At 37.9% G+C, this 26,828-nt stretch overlaps 1 protein-coding gene across 1 annotated transcript; it reads right to left on the bottom strand.

Moving 5' to 3' along the window:
- Positions 1-332: 332 nt before the first annotated feature.
- Positions 333-21,586, bottom strand: ZCCHC10 (zinc finger CCHC-type containing 10). The gene is made up of 4 exons (XM_057735208.1): positions 21,481-21,586; positions 4,493-4,654; positions 1,630-1,671; positions 333-988 (listed from the first exon to the last, which is right to left on the bottom strand). Exons 1-4 carry the CDS (start codon positions 21,519-21,521, stop codon positions 721-723), a joined length of 513 nt encoding a protein of 170 aa, XP_057591191.1. The 5' UTR covers positions 21,522-21,586; the 3' UTR covers positions 333-720.
- Between the last annotated feature and the right edge of the window lie 5,242 nt (positions 21,587-26,828).

The raw sequence follows: 26,828 nt of genomic DNA, 5'->3' as shown, positions 1-26,828 counted from the left end.
ATCAAAAGGCACCAAGATTAGACACCTATGTAGTTTCAGAATTTTTGTTCCTTTTTTAAGTTCCTCTAGAATAATTTTCCTCATAAATGGGTAACTCTAAGAACCAGAAGAAAATGAATGATACAACACAGTAACTTGAAACTTGTACCATCCAAAAGGTACAAATTTATTAATAGGTTCCTTGAACTTTTCATTTAGAACAAGAAGTCAGAACAACTTTATGAACATAAACATAAAAACAGAGCACATTTATTAACAGTAGGAAAACTCCTAAGCTTATAGTAACAGCGTATTAAATCTTACATATACCGTACAGCCAAAAGCACTAGAAATTCACTGCCAGGTTTTCTGATGCATTATCCTGAAAACATGTCTGATATGTAGCACTAACATATAACAAAGTATGGCATTTATTTCACAGAGAGAAAAGATAGGTTTCATCACAAAAACAGGTTTACCAGATTTCAGTTTTGATTAATTTTAAAGATATATTTTAAAGATAAAAAAGAAAAACAAGATTCACCCCTAAAATAAAAAACTCTTTATATATATAATCCATTACTAATACTCTTTATGCTCTTACAATGTAAAACATTTAGAAACTTTTGAACTCTAAAAATTTTGACCAGTTAACCTATTTGGCCTTAACACATTCTAAATTCCCTTCTGAGAATCACATTAATGTTTTCAGTCCATCAGTTCAATATGGATGGAGCAATTCTATTTCTTTTTCTTCTTCTTTGGTGGTTCATCCTCGGAGCTACTATCTGTGCTGGTGCTGCTGCTACTGGAAGAGCTGGAATCTGAGTCTGAATCAGAAGATGAGGAAGAGCTTGTGGAGGAGGCTGAAGATGATGAGCTGGAAGAGCTTTCATCAGAGTCACTGTCCTCTGAGGAGGATGAGGTAGACGTCTCTTCACTCTCTGATGAAGAATCACTGGCTGAACTGTCACTGCTATTGCTACTGGAACTGGTTACACTCTTAGACCTATTAGACAATTACATGCATGAGAAGCTGACACTTAATAGAATGTTTGAAAGCAATTTCACTTGAGTATTATGTATATATATATACTGAAGCTTTGCTAGCAAAGATTTGATGCTTTGAGGATTGCCTAACTGTAGTAACCCCATCATGCCCACCCTCTCCCCTCAACCATAAGGTCTTTCACTTCAGCAATTTAACTCTCTTGGATGGAGTTTGAAATAAGTGTACCTATTATATTATGCTCCAGGGTGAATGATGTTAGGATAAAGTTGCAGTTTAAAAACTTGGTTTATTTAAACCTCATATAGAGTGTGAAATGTTTCATAACCTTAGCCACTTCATACCAGATACAGCAGGTCAGTAATTTCTTACCACTTTCACAACATTTCCTAATCTAAGACAAGAGAAATTACTATTTCTAGGTATAAGGACTCTGGAAAGTTGGAGAAAAAGGAGAAGTGAAGGAAGAAACTCCAGACAGGTAAACAGAGGAACATATCAGAAAACAGGATGATATTTAATCATGAATTACAAACAAGAGACTTCAGATCCAAATCTTTTAGGTATTATTTTAAAATCACACACCCCATCCCTCCAAACAGTATTATATATTGTGTATATAATACTAAAGCCACACATACCTTTTTTTCTTGGTCTTTCTTTCTGCATTAGTTTCTCCAATGCTGATAAACATGAAGGAGAGAAAAAGCTCCTGTTAATACAGTGATTATGAATAGCTCAGCCAAACCCTTCTGCTATCCCCAAAACTGTTTCACATTGGAGAAACATTTTGTCTTTTATAACATGTGCTGAGAGTCCAGTGTTTCTTGTTATAACCAAGAGGAAAGTTTCCTGTTGCAGGTGTATATGATATATGCAGTCAACTTAATCAGCACTTAAGAAAGACAGATGTTATCAGTTGTACTTTAGAAGCCAGGCAAGTTAGTAGTTAAGATGATCAAATGCACCAATTTGATTCTTTTTTGATTTTGAACTTAGGTTAACATGGCTAAATCAACTACTTGGTGAACAACAGAACAAAACAAACAATAGCACAGCAACTGTAATTTATAATTTGGGTTTCCAGAATGGCATTATAAATGGCCATTTCACACAAAAAGAAAAGCAGCCTTTAACTTAAAAAATCACTTCTTAACTGATTCACTTTGCTGTAACCTGAGAGTAATAAAACACTGTAAATCAACTATATTCCAAATATAAATATGTATTTATGTAACGTTTTGCACAATGGAATTATCATTTTCATGGTAAAATAAGTGGTAGAAGTACATATGTTAAGTCATACCACAAGAATTCAAGATCACTGAAATTCACACACTTCCCAAATTTTATCATTGAACCAAAAAGTCAGCAGTCGTTACATAACAGAGCCAAAACTAAAACTCATGTAGTTCTATGTATTTTTACAACCAAGATACTTGCGTAATACAACTAGAAAAACAAAAACAATTATTATTCATAACTTTTTATTTTTACTTATTTTATTCTTCAGGACAGAGGTCTTCAAACATTTTTTGCTTACATTCCTAACAGAAGAATTTTGAAAAATTGTTTTTCCCCTCATATTTTTTTATCCTGTTTTAATATTTGCAAAGGGTATAATGCCTGGCATGTTATATATAAAATATTGATATTTTAAAAAGAATATTGTTACAACATTTTGGTAACTGTAATTGTAAATACCACATAATTTGATACCTATCATAATTACTTAAAAAAAATAAATGAACAAGCTTATCTTTAACAACTGGTACTTTTACATTGTCCCTTTTCCTCTTTGAACTTCTATTTTTATTCTCCTTTCCCCACAGAATGTATCCTAATATATTTTTATGCCTGAAAATTTTAGTGATCACATATTTCTCTGCAATAAAAATATAGACACAACTTGAAATTGTATCTTTTATTACCTGCAATGATAATGTTTTAAAAGTGTTTAAAAATTCTGAGTTGAATTGTGATTAAATCTAACAAATAATTATCATTAATATTATGCAAATTGATTAAAACAATGTAAATTATAAATTTTAGTAACTATTATACATAAAAAATTTTACTAGAACTGTATCTCTTAATGACATCTATTTTTTTTTCTAGTTTATGTATCCATGGATATTATTGCTCGACTATGACAGGGTTCAGTATCAATTTAATTCCTATATGTAATTTTTACAGATTTAACCCTGAGAAAGCTTGTTAACCTGAACAGGTAGATGGAAATAGAAAGAGTTTTGTTGTAGCAATGTCAGTCAGTTCTTTGAATTCCTCCGATGTTATATTCCACAAGTTATCCGCAAGTTACGTAATGATGTAACATTAAAATATACTTTTAAACTGACAACTCAATTAGATCTTCCTTCAATTTTCCTGGGGAAAAAAATTACAAAAGAACTTGCTCCTAATAATTTGGGCCTTCTACTTTCTTACAAATACCAGAATTTTGAAAAATCTCTAGGATTTTATACATGAAGACAATATACCAAGGTGAGATTAGAAATAGACAAGAGGTATGCCTTTCTTTCGTGAAATTAGAGAAAGGTAGGCAAGGTCTTGTACAGATTTATTTTTGGAAAAAATATGTATGAATATTGATAATCTAGAAACTGATTACCTATCTATTCCTGTATAACCCTTGAAGAGCCTTCATGTCCACAAACTGGAAGAATGCTGCCTGGAAAATTCAGATGTTTAAGATACTACTATCTTGCTAACAGTCCTCACGAAGGTGCTGCCTCCAATAAGCAGCACTAAGTAGACCTGACACCTTCCTATTTCAGTCTCTTTAAAACACATATACTTACTTATTTCATAGGAATTTTAAAAGCTTTATTAAAGGGCATAAAAGGATAAATAACAATTTTTCAGTTTCACTTCTATCCAATTCTCCTTCTAGGAAAGAATCACTATTATTAACCATTTATATTTTCAAAAAAAAAAACCCCACAACTCTATTATTCCTTTTTTCTTCCTTTTTAACATAAATGATAGTATATTATATATACTGTCCTCTATCTTGTTTATATACTTAGTATAAGTATCTTGGGTACTCATCTTGGATATTTTTCTGTATCAGTTCATATAATCTACCTCATAGTATTCTGCTGTCATTTCATTGGCAGTTGAGGCAAGAAAGCAAAGTGATTAAGAGCATGGAATCTAGAGACAGGCTAGTTGGTTTAACACTTAACTTTTCCACTTACTTGTTGTGTGACACTGAGCAAGTTACTGAATCTCTCCACGCCTCAGCTTCTTCATATATAAAATGGGAATAATAATAGTACTTACCTTAATGGCATAGATGTGATGCTGAAATAAACTAATACTTGTGAAGAGCTTAGTACGGTGTCTGGCACACAGTAACACTCATTAAACATTAGCTAGTATTATAATCTAAATCTGGATAACCACCATAAGATATTTAGTTCCTTAATAAATTTTATAAATACAAATAAATATTCCTTTGGATACCATAAGTAACCTTACCTTTGTTGTAATAATAATCTGTTTTCTTTTTCTTTTAAAGCTTTCTTTAGTTCTGCTGTTCTTGAAGGCCTATGTAGGTATTTTCTTTTTCCTGTGCATTCATAAGTCCAATGTCCAAATTCCAAGCATTTCTGACATCTTACATGTTGCTTGTTTGCTTCACTACAGAGTAAAAAATTGAATACAGGCCTTAAATTTTTGACATTTTCTGCCATGATAGGCATAAACAATAAAAGCATAAAATGATGGTTATGTTTAAGGTACAATTCAAAAATAAACATCATTTTACACTTTAAATTATTTGTTAGATTTAATCACAAGGCAATATAGTAAGTGGTTAAGAGCATGGACCTTGGAGTTAGACAGAATTGAGTTCAAATCTTCTTTCCTCAATTCCATTCCAGTAATGGCAGTCTAGGTAACTCAGACCAACTCTTCAGCTCAGAACTAGAAAAGACAGTCAAAACATTTTTAACAATCTGCTCAAGGCATGAGAGAACTAACTAACAAGAGGTTAAAGAATAACCAAGCCAAGATATGGAAGAAGCTGGAAACTCAGAGCGGTCAGCTCTACATTTAAGTCAACTCTTGTGCTGGGGGTTTTTCCCAACTCAGGAAGGTTAGTAAGCATCACTTATAACAAGCAAGGGAGGCAAATTATGCATTCAGAGTTAGGACTCTGAAAGGCTTCACCGTAAGAACAAAGCAACCGCATATGAACTACAGCCCATACTAGAAGCTGACTTAGGAGACTAAGAAAAATCTCAGTTCCTGAAATTGAATTAAGATGTGGCAAGTGAAGAAAAATAGATAAAAGAATTGGAAAGGACGAAATAAAACTGTCATTCTTTACTGATGATATATGATGTACATGACAAATCCAAAAGAGTCTACAGATAAAAAAAAAATTGGGGGGGGGGGAGGGGAGGCCACGCCATGCAGCACATGGGTTCTAAGTCCCTTGATCAGGGACCAACATGGGCTTAGTAGTTGTGGCTCATGGGCTTAGCTGCTTAGTGGCATGTGGGATCTTCCCAGACCTGGGATTAAACCTGTGTCCCCTGCATTGGCAGGCAGATTCTTAACCACTGGGCCCCCAAGGAAGTCCCCTCAAGACATTTTTTAATAATTAGAATTCATAAGTGAGTTTAGAAAGCTCTTATATTGGGGTCAGTAAACTTTGTAAAGTGTCAGAGAGTCAATATTTTAGGCTTTGCAGATCAAGAGGCAAAACAAGATATTACGTAGGTATTTATATAATGAGAAAAAACTAATTTCTACAAATATTTTATTAATGAAAATATTTCACATTGAAGAGGTTTATGAGAAGAATGGAATTTTTTTCTAGAAGATAACATTTCACTCAACTGATGTTCAAAGTTAGTGTTCCCTACCATCAAATTGATCATATATATACAAACATATGTAAACATTCTTAGTTTGCAAGCCTATAAGAACACGCAGCAGGCAGGATTCAGTGGACTATGGTTTGCCAAACTTTCTATTAGGTATAAGGTCAACACACAAAAATCAACTGTGTTTCTACTTAATAAAAACAGTTAAAAATAAAATTTTAAAAGCTGATATTTATAACATCCTGAAAAATAACAAAGTACTCATAAATAAATAAAAGAAAATATGTGCAAGAATTCTATTCAGAAAACAAACATTACTGAGGGAAATTAAATATCTAAATAAGCAGCTAAATAAAAGGATTACCATGTTCATAGACTGAAAGACTCAATATCATAAAAAATGTCCATTCTCCCCAAACTGATCTATAGGTTCAAAGCAATGGCAATCAGAATCTCAACAGGTGTTTGTTTGGTGTGGAATTTAAACTTATTCCTTAAAATGTATATGGAAATTCAAAAGGCCAAGAACAGTCACAATACCCTTATAAAGGAACAAGTAGGGAAGACTTGGATTAAAAGAAATTGACTGGTGGTGATCATTTTGTACGTACGGAAATATTGAATCTCTGTGTTGAACACCTGGAAATAACATAGTGTTGTAGGTAAATTACATTTCAAAAGTAAACAAAAAAAAAAATCATAAAAAGAAAGACCAGATTTGTGGTTAACAGAGGTGGGGGTAGGGGGAGCAGCAACTAGATAAAGACAGTCAAAAGGTACAAACTTCTAGTTATAAGATAAGTACTAGGGATGTAACATACAACATGATTAATGAAATCAACAGTGCTGTATGTTATATATGAAAATTGTTAAGAGGGTAAATCCTGAGTTCTCATCACAAGAAAAAAAATTTTTTTCTGTTTCTTTAATTTTGTATCTATATGAGATGATGGATGTTCACTAAACTTATTCTAACAATCACTTCATGACGTATGTAAATCAAATCATTATGCTTAAACTTATACAGTGCTGTATGTCAACTATATCTCTGAAAGAAAAAAATAAAAGAGTGATGTATGATACAGCTAATATAATTAAGAATATGAGATTGGAGCAAAGATATACAAATAAGCCAATGGAACAGAACAGAATGTTCAGAAATAGACTAATGTATATACGAACAATTTATGACAACCATGGCCTTAAACAGCAGTGGGGGAAAGGCTAGATTATAAATGGTGTAGGGACAACTGGTTATGCATATGGTAAAAATAAGACAACCATAAGCCAACAATGATTATAGACTTGGGCAAATAACACGGTTTAGAAGACAGTATTAAAAAAGTGACATATTTGAGTTAGAAATTCTTAAGAAACAAAAACAAAACACTAATCATAAAGGAAAAGATTGATAAATTAGACTATACTAAAATTAAGAATATCCGTTCATCAAAATATACTATAAAGAGAGTAAAAAAGAGAAGCCAAAAAGTGGGAGAAGATTTTTGTAACATATATAGCCAACAGCTTCATCTTAAGTACACAAAGAACTCTTGCAAATCATTAAGAAAATGATGGATAACAGAAAAATAAGATGAAGTGGAAAATGGAAAGTCTGTACAGAAATGGGATTGGGAAACACATTTTAACAATAAACACACGAAAGGGTGCTCATTACTAATATAATAAAAGCAAATTAAAACCCCAATAAGATACCACCAGAGACCTACCAGAAAGACTAAAATTAAAAACTGGCAACTGGGACTTCCCTGGTGGTGCAGTGGTTACGACTCCATGCTCCCAATACAGAGGGCCCAGGTTCAATCCCTGGTCAGAGAACTAAATCCCACACGCATACCACAACTAAGAGTTCACATGCCACAACTAAAGAGCCCACAAGCTGCAACTAAGGCCCGGCACAACCAAATGAATGAATACATAAATATCAAAAAAACAAACAAACTGGCAACAGCAGACATCAGCAAGGATACATAGCAAGAGGAATACTCATTCACTGTTGGTACAAATGCAAACTGATACAATCATTTTGAAAAAAAAAAAAAGCAAAACCCACTATAGTTGAAGAGATGCATACTCTACAATCCAGCAATTCCACTTACAGGTATTTACACAATAGAAATCTAGACAAAACTATACCAGATAACATGTATAAGAATATTGGAATGTTGCATTCCTTTATGTAGCTTTTAAAAGTTTTGAAACAATCACAACCTTACAGAAAAGCTGTAAGTACAGTTAAAAGAACTATTTTTCCTAAGCCATTTGTAAGTTGCCAATCTGATGCCTTATCAAACCAGAATACTTTACTGCATATTTTCTATAGATGAAGACATTGTCATATACAACAATGTAACCATCAAAATCAAGAAATTAATGTTGATACCTTCAGACCCTATTTAAGTTTCATCAAATGTCCCAATAATGTTCTCTATAGTAAAGTCCAGTTTTGCATCAATGTTGCACTTGTTGTCATGTCTCTTTAGTCTCCTTCTGTCTAGAAGAGTTCCTCAGTCATGTCTTGCTTTACATGACCTTGACACTTTTTGATGATTACAGCCAGTTATTTCGTAGAATGTGCTTCAATTTGAGTTGGAGGATTTGCTTCCAAGTTCACTCATGTGGCTAACAGGAAGCTTCAATTCCTTGCCTGTTGGCCTCTCCACAGGGCTGCTCACAACATGGCTTTACCCAGAGTGACTGACCAAGATAACTCAAGAGAGAATTCAGTCTTTTTATTACCTAGTCTTGGAAATGATGTACCATTACTTTTGTTGTATTCTACTGGTTATACAGACCAGCTCTGGTACAATGTGAGAGGAGAGTACACATGAAGCAGGGATCACTGGAGATCATCTTGGAGGCTGGCTACCACATCTGATATCTCTATATGCTTAGATTCAAGCCATGTTTTTTTTGGCAGGAATATAACAGAAATGTGCCATGTTCTTCTCACTGCATTCCTGTCAGGTGACACAAGACTTCCATTTGTCTTGTTACTGATGTTGTTCACTTTGATCCCTTCATTAAGGAGGGTCTATGAGACTGCAATATAAAGTTATTTTTTGTCCTTTTGTAATTGTGGTGGCTTTAAATTATGTCCACAAATTCTATGATATTCTTACTTCAAGAGTTGAAGCCTAACTCCTCTCCCTTTGAGTGTGGCTTAGACTTAGTGACTTGCTTCTAACTAACAGAATAAAGCAGGGTGATGGAGTATGACTTTAAAGATTAGCTCATGTAGCGGCCATATCACGAAGACACTCAAGTAGCCTCTAGGGAGGCCCATGGGGTGAGGAACTGAGGCCTCCTGCCAACAGCCCTGTGAACAGCTATCTTGGAAGCAGATTCTTCAGTCATGGTCAAGTCTTCAGGCAACTACAGCCCCTGGCAACATCCTGACCACAACCATATGGGGAGAACTTGAGTCAGAACCACTCGGCTAAGTCACTCCTTAATTCTGACCACAGAACTGAGTTGCTTATTGTTAGAAGACAGTAATTCTAGGGTTATTTGTTATACAACTATAATTGATAATTAACAAAGCAATTAATAAGTATTTTGTGGGTTGGTATTAGAAAGTACATAAATATCCTGCTCATTAAGTTTTTAGTTCATTCATTCATCTATCAATATGAACTCATATTTTTCTATTTTATTCAATGAGTTATATTCCATCACCATGATTTATTTTGATGCTCAGATTGTCCTCGATTTTGTCAGTGGGAATCCTTCCAAGTTGGAGTCTGTGTTCTTTTGAAATGGCTCCTTCATTCTTTGAGCACTTCCTTGCTTTCTGGTACAACAAAAAATTCCAGGCTTATCTTATACTCCCCCTGTCACAGTCTGAAATCAGCCTGATGGAACCCTGATGGCATTCAGAGTCAAGATCAGGGCACACATGTGCTCACTGTTATTGGAATGTTGCTGCTCCCAGGTACTCTCAGTGGGCAGAGCCAGGAAACAATACACACATTACTATCCATGTATCAAATACACACATTTACAACTATATTTAATTATATATTTGAAAACCATGAATTCATACTGATACCTTTAACTCCAATTCAACTTCACAGAATCTATTTTCTCCTCCATACTTTCTTCTTCAGTGAGAAATCTGGCTCCCATCATCCTTAACAGATTCACTTATTTGGTCAATTTGTCTTATGAAACCAAATGCCCATTGCTGCCCTTCCCCTTACAGATACTCCACTTGGGCTCCTCAACCTGCTTAGGCTCTGACTTCCATTGCCAGGCCACTCCACCTCACGTGAACTCATTTCTCTTTCTACTGTGCTACCCCATACCAAATTACACCTCCCCTCCCCCATGGAGTCATTCTCCCCAGTAGAGTGATAACTTGTGTAAATCGCTCCCCTGTGTGGAAACCCCTGTCACTCTGCTTGGGATCTGACACCCTGCACTGGACCTTCCCCCAGCTGGATGCGCTCTGCACCCTGCTGGCACTGCAAGCCAGTTCATGCCCCTATGTGGCTGCCCTAGTTACTCCCCTTCAGCTCTAATACTCCACTGCCAGGTAGCCCTCTGCATGGATGCTCACCCTGCTATACACCACTTAATGGCTTTAGCACTGACTTGTTCAAGTAGGGAAGAGGAAGGGAAAGAACTATCATAATATTCTTAACAACAAGATTTGTAAAATCCTCAAAATTGGAAATAATATCAAAGCAGAATGGCTGATATGTGGTATAAAATACAGTGGAATACATCACAGTAATAAAAATGAACAAACCTCAGCTTAACTTTTTTTAAACTCTTTATTGGACTATAATTGCTTTACACTGCTGTGTCAGTTTTTGAGGTACACCAAAGTGAATGAGCTGTATTTATACATATATGCCCATATTCCCTCCCTCCCGTGACTCCCTCCTACCCTTGGCTCATTTTTTATTTTTTTAACTTTTTATTTTTTACAATAAACTGCACATATTTAGAGTGTACAATTTGGTATCCCAAACTCCCAATTCATTCACCCCCAACCCTCCCCGCTTTCCCCACTTGGTGTCCATATGTTTGTTCTCTACATCTATGTCTCTATTTCTGCCTTGCAAACCAGTTGATCTGTACCATTTTTCTATAGTCCACATATATGTGTTAATATACAATATTTGTTTTTCTCTTTCTGGCTCACTTCACTCTGCATGACAGTTGCTAGGTCCATCCATGTCTCTACAAATGTCCCAGTTTCATTGCTTTTTACAGCCGAGTAATATTCCATTGTATGTATGTACAACATCTTTATCCATTCATCTGTTGATGGACATTTAGGTTGCTTCCATGTCCTGGCTATTGTAAATAGTGCTGCCATGAACACTGGAGTGCATGTGGCTTTTTGAATTATGGTGTTCTCTGGATATATGCCCAGCAGTGGGATTGCTCGGTCATATGGTAGTTCTAGTTTTAGTTTTGCAAGGAACCTCCACACTCTTCTCCACAGTGGCTGTATCAATTTACATTCCCACCAGCAATGCAAGTGCGTTCTTTTTTCTCCACACCCTCTCCAGCATTTACTGTTTGTAGATTTTCTGATGATGCCCATTCTAACTGGTGTGAGGTGATACCTCATTGTCGTTTTGATTTGCATTTCTCTAATAATTAGTGATGTTGAGCAGCTTTTCATGTGCCTCTTGGCCATCCGTATGTCTTTGGAGAAATGCCTATTTAGGTCTTCTGCCCATTTTTGGATTGGGTTGTTTGTTTTTTCAATATTGAGCTGGATAAACTTTATATATTTTGGAGATTAGTCCTTTGTCTGTTGATTCGTTTGCAAATATTTTTTCCCATTCTGAGGGTTGTCTTTTTGTCTTGCTTATAGTTTCCTTTGCTGTGCAGAAGCTTTGAAGTTTAGGTCCCACTTGTTTATTTTTGTTTTTATTTGCATTATTCTAGGGGGTGGATCAGAAAAGATCTTGCTGTTATGTACGTCAAAGAGTGTTCTTCCTATGTTTTCCTCTAGGAGTTTTATAGTGTCTGGCCTTACATTTAGGTCTTTTATCCATTTTGAGTTTATTTTTGTGTATGGTGTTAGGAAGTGTTCTAATTTCATTCTTTGACATGTAGCTGTCCAGTTCTCCCAGCACCACTTACTGAAGAGGCTGCCTCTTCTCCATTGTATATCCTTGCCTCCTTTGTCATAGATTAGTTGACCGTAGTTTATCTCTGGGCTTTCTATCCTGTTCCATTGATCTCTATTTCTGTTTTTGTGCCAGGACCATACTGTCTTGATCACTGTAGCCTTGTAGTATAGCCTGAAGTCGGGAAGCCTGATTCCACCAACTCCATCTTTCCTTCTCAAGATTGCTTTGGCTGTTCGGGGTCTTTTACATTTCCATACAAATCGTAAAATTTCTTGTTCTAGTTCTGTGAAAAATGCCATTGGTAATTTGATCAGGATTGCATTGAATCTGTAAATTGCTTTCGGTAATATAGTCATTTTCACTATGTTGATTCTTCCAGTCCAATAACATGGTATGTCCCTCCATCTGTTTGCGTCTTCTTTGATTTCTTTCATGAGTGTCTTATAGTTTTCTGAGTACACATCTTTTACCTCCTTGGTTAGGTTTGTTCCTAGGTATGTTATTCTTTTTGTTGCAATGAGGAGTGGGATTGTTTCCTTAATTTCTCTTTCTGATCTTTCACTGTTGGTGTATAGAAATGCAAGAGATTTCTGTGTGTTAATTTTGTATCCTGCAACTTTACCAAATTCATTGATTAGCTTGAGTAGTTTTCTGGTGGCATCTTTAGGATTTTCTATGTATAGTATCATGTCATCTGCAAACAGTGACAGTTTTACTTCTTTTCCAATTTGGATTCCTTTTATTTCTTTTTCTTCTCTGATTGCTGTGACAAGGACTTCCAAAACTGTGTTGAATTGTACTGGCGAGAGTGGATATCCTTGTCTTGTTCCTGATCTCAGAGGGAATGCTTCCAGTTATTCACCATTGAGAATGATGTTTGCTGTGGGTTTATCCTATATGGCCTTTATTATGTTGAGGTAGGTTCCCTCTCTGCCCACCTTCTGGAGAGTTTTTATCATAAATGGGTGCTGAATTTTGTCAAAAGCTTTTTCTGCATCTATTGAGATGATCATGTGGTTTTTATCCTTCAGTTTGTTAATATGGTGTATCACATTGATTCACGTATATTGAAGAATCCTTGCATTCCAGGGATAAACCCCACTTGATCATGATGTATGATCCTTTTAATGTGTTGTTGGATTCTGTTGGCTAGTATTTTGCTGAGGATTTTTGCATCTAAATTCATCAATGATATTGGCCTGTAATTTTCTTTTTCTGTAGTATCTTTGTCTCGTTTTGGTATCAGGGTGATGGTGGCTTCATAAAATGAGTTTGGGAGTGCTCCTTCCTCTGCAATGTTTTGGAAGAGCTTGAGAAGGATGGGTGTTAGCTCTTCTCTAAATGTTTGACAAAATTCACCTGTGAATCCATCTGGTCCTGGACTTTTGTTTGTTGAGAGATTTTTAATCACAGTTTCAATTTCATTACTTGTGATTGGTCTGTTCATATTTTCTATGTCTTCCTGATTCAGTCTTGGAAGGTTATACCTTTCTAAGAATCTGTCCATTTCATCCAGGTTGTCCATTTTATTGGCATATAGTTGCTTGTAGTAGTCTCTTATGGTGCTTTTTAATTCTGCGGTGTCTGTTGTAACTTCTCCTGTTTCATTTCTAATTTTATTGATTTGAGTCCTCTCCCTCTTTTTCTTGATGAGTCTTGCTAGAGGTTTATCAATTTTATTTATCTTCTCAAAGAACCAACTTTTAGTTTTATTGATTTTTGCTATTGTTTTGTTTCTATTTCATTTATTTCTGCTCTGATCTTTATGATTTCTCTCCGTGTACTCACTTTGGGTTTTGTTTGCTCTTCTTTCTCTAGTTTCTTTAGGTGTAAGGTTAGATTGTTTATTTGGGATTTTTCTTGTTTCTTGAGGTAGGATTGTATCGCTATAAACTTCCCTCTTAGAGCTGCCCTTGCTGCATCCCATAGGTTTTGGATCCTTGTGTTTTCCTTGTCATTTGTCTCTAGGTATTTTTTGATTTCCTCTTTGATTTCTTCAGTGATCTCTTGGTTATTTAGTAGTGTATTGTTTAGCCTCCATGTGTTTGTGTTTTTTACAGTTTTTTTCCTGTAATTGATTTCTAATCTCATGGCGTTGTGATCAGAAAAGATGCTTGATATGATTTCAATTTTCTTGAATTTACCAAGGCTTGAGTTATGACCTAAAATGTGATCTATCCTGGAGAATGTTCCATGTGCACTGGAGAAGAATGTGTAATCTGCTGTTTTTGGATGTAATGTCCTATAGATATCTATTAAATCAAGCTGATTTACTGTGTCATTTAAAGCTTGTGTTTCCTTATTAATTTTCTGTCTGGATGATCTGCCCATTGGTGTCAGTGGGGTGTTAAAGTCCCCCACTATGATTGTGTTACTGTTGATTTCCTCTTTCATAGTTGTTAGCATTTGCCTTATGTATTGAGGTGCTCCTATATTGGGTGCATATATATTTATAATTGTTATCTCCTCCTCTTGGATGGATCCTTCAGTCTTTATGTAGTGTCCTTTCTTGTCTCTTGTAACATTTTTTTATTTTAAAGTATTTTATCTGATATGAGTATCGCTACTCCAGCTTTCTTTTGATTTTCATTTGCATGGAATATCTTTTTCCATCCCCTCACTTTCCGTCTGTATGTGTCCCTAGGTCTGAAATGGGTCTCTTGGAGACAGCATATATATGGGTCTTGTTTTTGTATCCATTCAGCCAGTCTGTGTCTTTTGGTTGGTGCATTTAGTCCATTTACATTCAAGGTAATTATCGATATGTATGTTCCTATTACCATTTTCTTAATTGTTTTGTTGTTGTTTCTGTAGGTCCTTTTCTTCTCTTATGTTTCCTGCTTAGAGAAGTTCCTTTAGCATTTGTTGTAAGGCTGGTTTGGTGGTGCTGAAGTCTCTTAGCTGTTGCTTGTCTGTAAAGCTTTTGATTTCTCTATTGAATCTGAATGAGATCCTTGCTGGGTAGAGTATTCTTGGTTGTAGGTTCTTCCCTTTCATCACTTTAAATATATTGTGCCACTCCCTTCTGGCTTGTAGAGTTTCTGCAGAGAAATCAGCTGTTAACCTGATGGGAGTTCCCTTGTATGTTATTTGTTGTTTTTCCCTTGTTGCTTTTAATAACTTTTCTCTGTCTTTCATTTTTGTCAGTTTGACTACTATAGGTCTTGGCGTGTTTCTCCTTGGGTTTATCCTACCTGGGACTCTCTGCACTTCCTGCAGTTGGGTAGCTATTTCCTTTCCCATGTTAGGGAAGTTTTTTTTTTTTTTATTTGTTTATTTTTTTTGAGGGTACACCAGGTTCAATCAACTGTTTTTATACACATATCCCCATATTCCCTCCCTTCCTTGACGCCCGCCCCTCGAGTCCCCCCCAGGGAAGTTTTTAATTATAATCTCTTCCAATATTTTCTCAGGTCCTTTCTCTCTCTCCTCCTTCTGGGGCCCCTATAATGCGAATGTTGGTGCGTTTAACGTTGTCCTAGAGGTCTCTTAGGCTGTCTTCAGTTCTTTTCATTCTTTTTTCTTTATTCTTTCCCTCATCAGTGATTATCACCATTCTGTCTTCCAGGTCACTTATTCATCCTTCTGCCTCAGTTAATCTACTATTGGTTCCTTCTAGTGTATTTTTCATTTCCGTTATTGTGTTGCATATCTCTGTTTGTTTGTTCTTTAATTCTTCTAGGTCTTTGGTAAACTTTTCTTGCAACTTTTCGATCTTTGCATCCAATCTTTTTTCAAAGTCCTGGATCATCTTCACCATCATTTCCATTTGCATGGAATATCTTTTTCCATCCCCTCTGAATTATTCTGAATTCTTTTTCCAGGAGAGTGCCTATCTCCTCTTCATTTAGTTGTTTTTCTGGTGTTTTATCTTGTCCCTTCATCTGGTACAAAGTCTTTTGCCTTTTCATTTTCTCTGTCTTTATGTGGCTGTGATTTTCAATTCCACAAGTTGAAATACTGCTGATACTGCTTGATGCTGCTGTCTGCCCTCTTGTGGAGGAAGCTGTCTAGGAGGCTCGTGGGTGCTTCCTGATGGGAGGGACTGATGGTGGGTTGGGCTGGGTGGGTGGAGCGCAGTAAAACTTTAATCCGATTTGGTGGGTGGAGCTCAGTGACACTTTAATCTGCTTGTCTGCCAATGGGTGGGGCTGTGTTCCCACCTGGTGGTCGCCTGGCCTGAGGCAACCCAGCACTGGAGCTTACAGGCTCTTTGGTGGAGCAAATGGTGGACTCTCGGAGGGCTCACGCCAATGAGCACTTCTCAGAACCCCTGCTGCCAGTGCCCCTGTCTCCTCAGTGAGCCACAGCTGCCCCCCACCTCTGCAGGCAACCCTCCAACACCAGCAGGTAGGTCTGGTTCAGTCTCCTATGGGGTCACTGCTCCTTCCCCTGGGTCCTGGTGAGCACACTTTTTTGTGTGCCCTCCAAGAGTGGAGTCTCAGTTTCCCCCAGTCCTGTGGAGGTCCTGCAATCAAATCCCACTGGCTTTCAAAGTCTGATTCTCTGGGGATTCCTCCTCCTGTTGCTGGACCTGCAGTTTAGGAAGCCTGACGTGGGGCTCAGAACCCTCAGGACTTCTGCAGTGTAATTGTTCTCCAGCTTGTGAGTCACCCACCCAGCATTTATGGGATTTGATTTTAACGTGATTGCGCCCCTCCTACCATCTCATTGCGGCTTCTCCTTTTTCTCTGGATGTGGGGTGGTTTTTTTTGGTGAGTTCCAGTGTCTTTCTGTCGATGGTTGTTCAGCAGTTAGTTGTAATTCCGGTGCTCTTGCAAGAGGGAGTGAGTGCACGTCCTCCTACTCCACTATCTTGATTCTTCTCCACCTCAGCTTAATTTAAGCTGAGATGGAGCTTAGTTATAAAAAGCTAAACTTGAAAGAATGTAAATTGTCTGATTCTGTGTAAAGGTCAAAGACAGGCAAAATTAAACTCTAATGCATAGTGACATGGTAAAAGCACAAAAAAGAAGCAAGTAAGTAATTAGCATAAATGTTAGACAGTGGTTACTTTAGGAAGGAGGGAGGAGGTTGTGATTGGGAAAGTGCCTTGGTGGCTTCTGGTATATTGGCAATTTTTTATTACTTGATCTGCGTAGTGGTTACATGGGATGTTCTCTTTATAATTATTTATTAAGGACATATTTATGTTGTCTGAACTCTTTTGTAGATGTGTTATAGTTCACAATAATAAAAATTTTAAAAAATCTTGGCTCTTTCACTACATAGCTTTAGGCTCTTTAACAAGCTGGTTTTTGAACTTTAGTTTCTTATTCTAAAAAAATGGGATAATATCTACTTCACTAGTTTATTGTGAGAATTAGGTAAGACCATAACATGGTTTATACTTACTGTGTGCCAGGAATTTAGCTAAGTACTACTTACATATAAACACATCTAATCCCCATGACAACCCAATGAGTTTGAGAACAATATCCCAATGCTACAGACTGGGATGTTTATAGAGCAAGCAGAAAGGAATCTGGCATAAAGTAGTACACAAATAACTAGGACCTGTGAATATAAATCCACGCATTAGGCTAATCAATTATCTGGACTAATGATACATGACAAATTAAATTTTCTCAAAACATGGTTGCATGAAGAAATGCTGGATTCTTAATTTCAACCTAGAGCAGTCACCTTTTATCGCTGGAGAACACATCATTGGTGTTCAGTAAATGTGTGTAAAATGAATGACTGTTTACGCAAGAGTTTAAGAGAACTTACATTGTTTATAGTATGCTTTTCATTAATTAATTCATACATTGTGGGCCAGCTTCTGTAATTTTGACAATAATTTTTTTTAGCACTTGTCCAAAAATTAAGCCAATCTTATGTGAAGAACTAAGGTTTCAAGTAACTTCAAGGAACTAAGTAAGACTCAGTAGTAGTATTAAAAAAACAAAAAGGTGCTGATGAACCCAGTGGCAGGGCAAGAATAAACATGCGGATGTAGAGAATGGACTTGAGGACATGGGGCGGGGGGGCGGGGCGCAAAGGGGAAGCTGGGACGAAGTGAGAGAGTAGCACTGACATATATACACTACCAAATGTAAAACAGATAGCTCGTGGGAAGTTCCTGCATAACACAGGGAGATAAACTCAATGATGACTTACAGGACCAGGATAGAGAGGGTGGGAGGGAGTCGCAGGAGGGAGGGGATATGGGGATATATGTATAAATACAGCTGATTCACTTTGGTGTACCTCAAAAATTGGCACAACAGTGTAAAGCAATTATATTCCAATAAAGAGCTTAAAAAAAAAGATAATAAAGAGTCAGCTTTTTGCCTAGTAATAGTTCATAAATTTCAGTAAACAACTGCCAGAACCATGACTATAACTTCAGAACTTATCTGAATATGTAATACTGTAGCAAATTGTTAAGGCTATCAATAATTAAAAGTCTATGGACTTAATATTAAGTTGCCCACTTTTTGCAGTATTAAGTTGCAAAAAGAATCACTAACGTATTTAATATATACACAATTGTAATACCCATCGCAGAAATAATAAATTCAAAAACATTAAAGGATAATTAGCAAAAATGTAAAATCATGACTCTTGTCACAGGATACAAGGTCAATATACAAAAGTCAGTATATTAGCAACAAACAACTGGAAATTGAAATTTAAAAAAATACTATCACAATACTTACTTTTACCCTTGTTAAATTTCTTCATGTTAGACTCAACATAGAGTTCCAGCCTGTCAAGACCTTTTTGCACTGGGATTTGGTCATCCATTGTATTAGTTATCCCTCTCAGCTTTGTGTTAACTGCAGGTTTGATAAACATGCACATGTGTCCTCATTCAAGTCATTTATAAAAATGTTGACAAGCCCAAATTGAGGACCAAACTCTGTAGGCCGCCACAGAATACCTCTATATATTTACATAAACCCATTAAACAATACTCTTCGTCCATGATGTTCAACTGATTCACCTAATTGTTCTGTTTTGTTCACAAGATGCCTTATTGAAATCCAAATACCTAAAAAGCAATAAGAGTATCAATCTATAATGATTTGATACCTGATGATCTTGGCTTTTCTTTCTGAATGGATTTAATAAATCCAGCCAGAATTTTGCCTGTAAAGGATATCAAGTTCACCGGTCCAATCTGTGGAATCTACTCATCTCACTTTCAAAATCAAAACAACATTTGCCTACTTCCAGTCCTTCAGCATCACCTGGAAAATCTCTGTTATGTCAGGGAGCACTCACCTGGGTCAAGTGCCTTAAACACATTCAGAGTGGATTAGGGCTCTATTACCCACTCCTCAAGTATTTTGGGCTTCAGTTCTACTCTTCTCATGTAAGTTCTACTCTACTCTTCAGTTCTACTCTGCATATAATTGTGTTTGAGTTAAACTTGATTCAAAGTCAAGTCCCTGAAAGATCTGCCAAATGGGAAGTTCAAACTTCTCCCCTTTCCTCCTTTAGTACAAAGACTTTTAAAAACACTGTCAATAGTACTTTCTCGCTTCTCATAACTTGTAGTTTAAAACTTGTTCTTATAAAAGTGCTATATGTTCTTTATAAATAAAACTAAATCTTTTTGATCAATACAAAATGAAAAGTAAAGGCTCCTCTTCTGCTCCCCCGCCCCAAATAGTCCCAAAATTCTCCTGGACTCCCCTTGTCTCTAAAGGCCCTCCCTCTCCAACAGTCTGTAAACAATGACAGGTTTTATTACACACCATGTTTTCTTCCCAGTAAGACCAGAAGCTCCTAAAGCTAAGATCTGTCTTTTACTTCTGTGTAGCTCATGAACCAAATACAAGCATATTGCAGAAATGGAACATTTGTTTAACTGTGTGAAACTCTAAAACTTACGCTAAAAGTCTTACTTCCACTTCATATTTCAGTGGACACTGGTTGGTTTCGTCAATCTAGCAGTCATTACCTCCTCTAACCTACCCACCCATTGCTGGGAAGAGAATGAGATCCAAGCCAATCAGAGCTTCATAATCCCATAGACATGGTTCAGGGTAGGGCACATAACCCAATCTAGACAATGAGATGCTATCAACTTGAAGCTGAGAGGATATAAAGGACCCTAGATACTGCAGCCATCTTAGGACCAAAGGAGTGATCTATCCAAGTATGGAACCACCCAAAAGAGAGAGATTAGACCCTGGTGACAGTATTTAGTGCACATCTATTAAGTATTACTGTTACTCCATTCTTGATCTCAGAACCATCTGACTTCAAAGACTTCTTCCTCCACAAGCACACTACTACTCCACTGTGATTCACTAAGTCTTTATCCTTATGTTCCAGGAACTCTTCTCATCTGGCATGAGAGGTACAGTCTGATGAAAGGGAGAAGAGGAAGATCAGGGCTCTTAGAATAAAAAATATGAAAAGAAATATAAATATACACATTTGCGCAGACTGTGAGCGATATATTATAAACGGGCAATTGGTGATGGTGTGAATAGCTGAGAGAGTGGAAAAGTGGCAGATGTTTCGGTGTGCAGATTGGTAGAAGAAAAAAAGGGGGCTTTACAAGAAAGGGGCATCTGGCACGAACTCCTGCATTATCTGTTCACAGCAAAGCTCTTGTGCCATTCTCTCTCGGTCATTAGCCACAATGGCCATCTTTCAGTTCTTAAAAACTAAGTTCTTTCCTGTCTCAAAACAATTATGCCAGTCTGGATGTTCTTTCCCCACATCCTCTCATGACTGGCTCCTTTCTCACACTTCCCATCTCCGTTCAAATGCCACCTCTTCAGAGATGCCTTTCCAGTCCAATCAACCTAACCTAGACCTTTCTCTCTTTCCATCACTTATTTCCTTCAAAGCTCATCATCAATTGTATTTACTTAAAATGTTTAGTTTATCGACTTTTTCCACGAATAGAATGTAAGCTTCCTGAAAGCAGGGATTCTGTCTTGAACACCTCTTTTTATTTACACCCAAATACCGGCATAGAGTGACAGGTAATGAATAAATTAATATTTGTTGAATAATGAATGACAGAAAGTGAGAAAACAGCTTGGGAGAAAAGTCAGGCTGTTCCCCGGGAAAGGGATAGGAATGAGGTAGGAAAAGCCAGCTGGGCTGGAGGTTGCACAGGAAGCTAAAGGTTTACCTCTGCGACAGTAGGGGTTTTGGACGAGGGTTATAGGCCTCGCCCAGTCACGCGTGGGGTGGGCAGCTGGGTTGTCAAAGGGGCATAAACCACTTAGTGACCAACTCTCGGATGTCCCTTTTTGCGGGAACCAAACGCGAGACTCTCTTCAGACACCCCTAGGTCCCGCCCAGCGGCCTTACGCAGCCAGCCGTCTTCCACGAAATCGCCAGTTCACAGACATCAAACTTATCGCCCTGGCCCGAGCCTTCTGCGGGCAGACGACGTGTGAGAAAAACGGCCACCCTCCGCCCGGCCACGCTGAGCATCCGACACCGACCCCGCATCCCGACGCCAGCTCGCCAGCCAGCTGACGCGCTTCTCCCCGCCCCCAGCCCGCCCCGCGGCCCGACTCGGGCCCTAACTTACGCTTGTCTCCGAGCAATGAGCCGATGCATGGGAGTCGCCATCTTAGCACGGCTGACGCCTGCCGCGCTGGGTTTTGGGAAACTCCTCGGAGGGGGCGGAGACTTCGAACCCCAGAGGCCGTAGGCGTGGGCGGAGCCAGTTGGGCCTGGCGAGCCTCTGGGGCAGCTTTTGGGGCAAGTTGTGGGCAGGCGTCCGGTGTGTTGTGTTTCTTGCGTACGCAGTTTGAGTGAGACGAATGAGGCCGGTTGTCCGGTGTGAACAGGGTTTTGAAGTATGGGTCCCCGTATACTGCGTGGAGAGGCAGGGAAGAACTTTCTCGAATGAGGGATCTAGCCATCCGTCTTCATATATAAATGAAAATTTATGTATGTAAAGGAATAAAACCGTAGTGTTCAGGAAACTGTAAGTAGTCTGGATAGCAAAGTAAAAAGGAATAAGTTGAACAAAATTGGGACCATCAATTGAAAAAGACCGACTTTAGAAAACTATAAAAGTGCAAATATATGTTATTTATAGTTTTATGTATTTCATAGTGATGTTATAAGGCTATGTAGGTAAAGCTGCTTTGTTAATTGGAAAAAGATTATACAAATATTAATTACTTAAGGATATTTTAGCATTTAGTGTCAGACCATGGAAATTTATTCTCTTAAATCCGGTATTTGAAACATACATAATTTTTTGAAATATGTATGTATGTTTCTGAGTTGCCATTCATTTTTTTTCTTTTTTTTTAAGTTAATTAATTTATTTATTGTCTACATTGAGTCTTCCTTGCTGCACACTGGCTTTCTCTAGTTGCAGAGAGCAGGGGCTCCTCTTTGTTGCTTCAGTGGCTTCTCTTTTTGCCGAGCACTGGCTCTTAGCGTGCGGGCTTCAGTATTTGTGGCATGGGGCTCAATAGTTGTGGCTTGTGGGCTCTGGAGCGCAGGCTTAGTAGTTGTGGCACACGGGTTTAATTGTTGCCAGGCATGTGGGATCTTCTGTGACCAGGGATCGAACCCGTGTCCCCTGCATTGGCAGGCAGATTCCCAACCACTGTGCCATCTGGAAAGTCCCTTTTTTTTTTTCAATTTATGTTTTTCAATTAAAATGTTTCAGAAACTGAAGGCAGAGCATTGAATAAATAAAGTCCTTGTACACATAGCTATCCACAGACAATAAACGATGTCGAACAAGCATAAAAACTAAAGAAAAATAAATCAGGGTAAGGGGGTAGAGAGTGATTTAGCATTGGGAGTTAGAGAAGGTGCTATCATGCAACCTTTGTGCACATCTTGTTCCTTAAAAAGTGGAATCTCACTGTCTCTTTTGTTCTTCAGCTTACTTTGTTCATTCTTCACTGTTTTTATGGACATCTTTTCCCATATAAGCGCATGCAGATCCAATTCATTCTTTTTATGTATGATGTTATATGGATTACATGGATATTCCACAATTTACCCAACCAGTACCCTGTTGTTGAACAATTAGGTTGTTTACCAAAAAGATGGAATGAACAGATTTTTAAGCACTCACCCATGTTACTTCTAGGAAGTCTGCTGGGTCAAAGGATACGTGTATTTTTAATTTTGATAGATTATGCATATTGCACTTTTTAAAAAATATTTATTTATTTATTTATTTATTTATTTATTTATTTATTTATTTATGTAGGCTGCCCTAGGATTTAGTTGCGGCATGTGGGATCTTTTAGTTGCAGCATGCAAACGCAGTTGCAGCATGCACGCGGGATCTAGTTCCCGAACCAGGGATCAAACCTGGGCCCCCTGCATTGGGAGTGCAGAGTCTTAGCCACTGGACCACCAGGGAAGTCCTTATGGTTATATTTTTAATACTAATAATTTAATACTAATTTTTAGTTTTTGAAACACCATTTACTACAGAGAAGGCCATGCGCTGCAACCGAGACCCAGCATAGCTCAAATAAATAATTAATTTTTAAAAAAAATAAAGAAATGGCTCAGGAAGAGCATTAAGAAAGAGAGATTGCACTACAGCAAATATGAAATGGCAAGACACAGAATAAGATATAACAAATAGAAAGGAGGAAGCAAATGACATTTTTTGTGATGATTTGGTTTGTACACCTAGAAAACCTACAAGATTTAATTGAAAGCATGTAGACATAGGGGCCAGATACACACACACACAAAACAATAATATCTTGCTTTTTCAATGGCAAGACCAAGACAATGTAGCTCTTCCCCATTGAGGCCCATGGGCTTGAGGGACTCAGCCCTGTCCAGAGGGCTCAGGCTAAAATTCAGACACTAAGTATTGTAAACCTTAATGGGTAGAAGCTGAAAAAAAATTTAAACTCTGTGAAAGCTGCAAGTAATTTCTAGCTGGCAAGAATGAACACTTTAGGAGGGAAGTGGGGGGAAGGGCAAGATAGAGGTAGAGGATTAAGAGGTACAAACTACTAGGTATAAGATAAACTACAGGGACTTCCCTGGTGGTCCAGTGGTAAAGAATTTGCCTTGCAATGCAGGGGACGCCAGTTTGATCCCTCATCCGGGAACTAAGATTCCACATGATGTAGGGCAACTAAGCCCCTGTGCCACAAACTACAGAGCCCATGCATTCTGGAGCCTGTGCACCATAACTAGAGAGAAAACCTGCATGCTGCAACTAGAGAGAAGCCCATGTGCCGTAATGCAGAGCCAGTGCTCCACAATGAAAGATCCTGCATGCCACAACGAAGATCCTGCGTGCTGCAACTAAGACGCAACACAGCCAAAAAATGAAATAATTAAATAAATAAATCTTAAAAAAAAAAGATAAGCTACGAGGATATATTGTACAACAGGAGGAATATAGAAAATACTTTATAGTAAGTATAAATGAACTATAACCTTTAAAATTTGTGAATCACTATATTGTACACCTGTAACATATTGTATATCAACTATATTTCAATAAAAAAGGGAAAAAAAATGAACACTTTACTAAGAGGTAAGCAGACTATTTTTTAATTAATTAATTACTTTATTTATTGGCTGTGTTGGGTCTTCGTTGCTGTGTGGGCTTTCTTTATTTGTAGCGAGTGGGACCTACTCTTCATTGCAGTGTGTGGGCTTCTCAGTGCGGTGGCTTCTCTTGTTGCAGAGCACGGGCTCTAGGTAAGCAGGCTTCAGTAGTTGTGGCACATGGGCTCAATAGTTGTGGCTCACGGGCTCTAGAGTGCAGGCTCAGTAATTGTGGCACATGGGCTTAGTTCCTCCTTGGCATGTAGGATCTTCCCGGACCAGGGATCGAACCAATTTTGCCTGCGTTGGCAGGCGGATTCTTAACCACTGCATCACCAGGGAAGCCCAGACTATTCTTTTATTCTAGGAAAGCTTCTGCCAAGTGTCTTCCAGTTATGTAAGATTTGGAGGAAAGATGGATGTAAAAGGCATGTGCTGGAGGGAGATTTGCATCTCTCTGAACTGGGAGTTTGCTTGGCTTCTTACTGAGATGTGCCCATCCTCTTGTCAGGGGTGGGATCCCACAGTTAGCAGGCCACCAGAATGAAGATCAGAGGAATACTTTAAGGAATGAATGATGAGCAGAAAAAACAAAAGCTGTACATTACATCCTATAACAGAATCTCTTGATAAGATGCCCTGACCCTGATCTGTTCATGAGCATCTGTGGTTAGAGAGCTGAGCACAGAACATAGTTTGCCACTTCATGAGCAGGCAAACTGTACAGTTCACAGAGCCCTGTGCTTAGAAAAGTCCCACACTTGGCTTAATGAGCTGCTGTTGCTGTCTTGAAATTCTTAATAACTTTTGAACAGGTAGTTTCACATTTTAATTTTTCACTGGGCCCTATGTATTATGTAGCTGACCCTGCACCAGAAGTTGGTGAATGTGTTTTCACAAGTCTGTAAGACTAACCACAGTGGAAGCTAGCTCCATCAGGGGCAGAAGAGGGGAGAGAATGGATCCACACACTTTCAAATTTTTGGCCCTTTCATTTTGTTTTATAACTAGTTATTGTAACTATTCAGGAAACCTGTGTTGTAAAATTGGACCCTGGTGCAAAATCAAATGTGGGTTCTTCCTTCATATGCCTTTGCACACCAAAAAACCAGCTCATCTCCTTCCAATAGGATAAGAGAATTTGACTAACGTGGCTAAGTAAGGGTGAGGTTCAGAGCAGGGAGACCATTTATTTTATAAAGGGGAGTGGCCATGCAGCTGGACTGGTGGAAAGGCATTTGGGCTTCTGTGGATATGAGGCTCTGGTTCTGCGAATGAAAACAGGATGGCCCTTCCATCTACCTCTGGACTTCGGGGTGAGAGTGGTACCTAAAGCTTCCTGGAGTGGGGTTACGGGCTACCTTCCTTGATTATTTCCACTTTCCAAGGGGGCTTGAAAACTAAATACTCAAAAATTGTATCATATTCTCTTATCTTCAGACATAGTTACTTGAGTCCTTGGGGCTTGATACAGCGCCTTGGTGTGATGTAAAGCTGTGTGCTGTGAGTCCAGCATTTGCTGGTTTAGAAGAGACAGAAGTTGACATGCTGAGAGAAGTAGAGACAAGAGACAGAAAAAGAGCAACCTAGCCTTGATTGCCTTTTCCTTTCATTCTTTGGGTTATCACAGTCTTCCTTCAGTGCATCTCTTTTGTGATTAAGATGGTTCAAGTCAACTTTCTGTGTCTTGCCCCCAAAGGATCCCCATTTTACAAATTAAGGGACCAAGACTCAGGTGTCTTTGTTAAGTGATTTATCCAAGGCCCACTGCCCTGAGCTTTTTCCATTACACAACTCTCCTTCCCTTCCAGCAAGTTTTGTTTATAGTCAGCCTTCCTTATCTGCAGGTTGGGCATCTATGGATTCAATCAACCATAGAACGAAAATATTTGGGAAAAAAAATTCCAGAGAGTTCCAAGGAGCAAAACTTGAATTTGCACTGACTACTGTTTACATAGTAGTTACATGTATTTACAACTACTTACATAGCATTTACATTGTATTAGGTATTATAAGTAATCTAGAAATGATTTAAAGTATACAGGAGGATGTGTGTAGGTTTTATGCAAATACTGCACTGGTTTGTATATGGAGCTTGAGCATCCACAGATTTGGGCAGGGGCCGGGGTTGGTGGGGAAGTGTCCTGAAACCAATCTCCTGAGGATACTGAGAGATGACTCTGTTTTGAGATAAATAGAATGAATTCCCTTGTATCTTTTAGAATTCAATTGCAAGAAACACAAAACAAGCTTTGGCTAAATAAGCAAAGAATTTATTGGTAGCTTATTGGCTAGCTCATAATTTAGAAGGAGGAAGTACACACCCAGTTTTGAGAGGGCCTTGAACCAGAAAAGTCCAGATCTTAGTCACAGGAA

The sequence above is a fragment of the Hippopotamus amphibius genome, chromosome 1 (genome assembly GCF_030028045.1).
Source record: "Hippopotamus amphibius kiboko isolate mHipAmp2 chromosome 1, mHipAmp2.hap2, whole genome shotgun sequence".
NCBI lineage: Eukaryota > Metazoa > Chordata > Mammalia > Artiodactyla > Hippopotamidae > Hippopotamus > Hippopotamus amphibius.
Note: the sequence above shows the minus strand (reverse complement) of the source record. Positions and strands in the feature narration are given on the sequence as shown.

Coding starts and splice junctions, on each gene's coding strand:
- ZCCHC10 (XM_057735208.1), bottom strand. CDS start 21,521: ATGGCGACTCCCATGCATCGGCTCATTGCTCGGAGACAAGC. Junction 1,672..4,492: donor AGATTATTATTACAACAAAG/GTAAGGTTACTT, acceptor CATGTTTATCAG/CATTGGAGAAACTAATGCAG. Junction 989..1,629: donor AGAAAGACCAAGAAAAAAAG/GTATGTGTGGCT, acceptor ATTGTCTAATAG/GTCTAAGAGTGTAACCAGTT.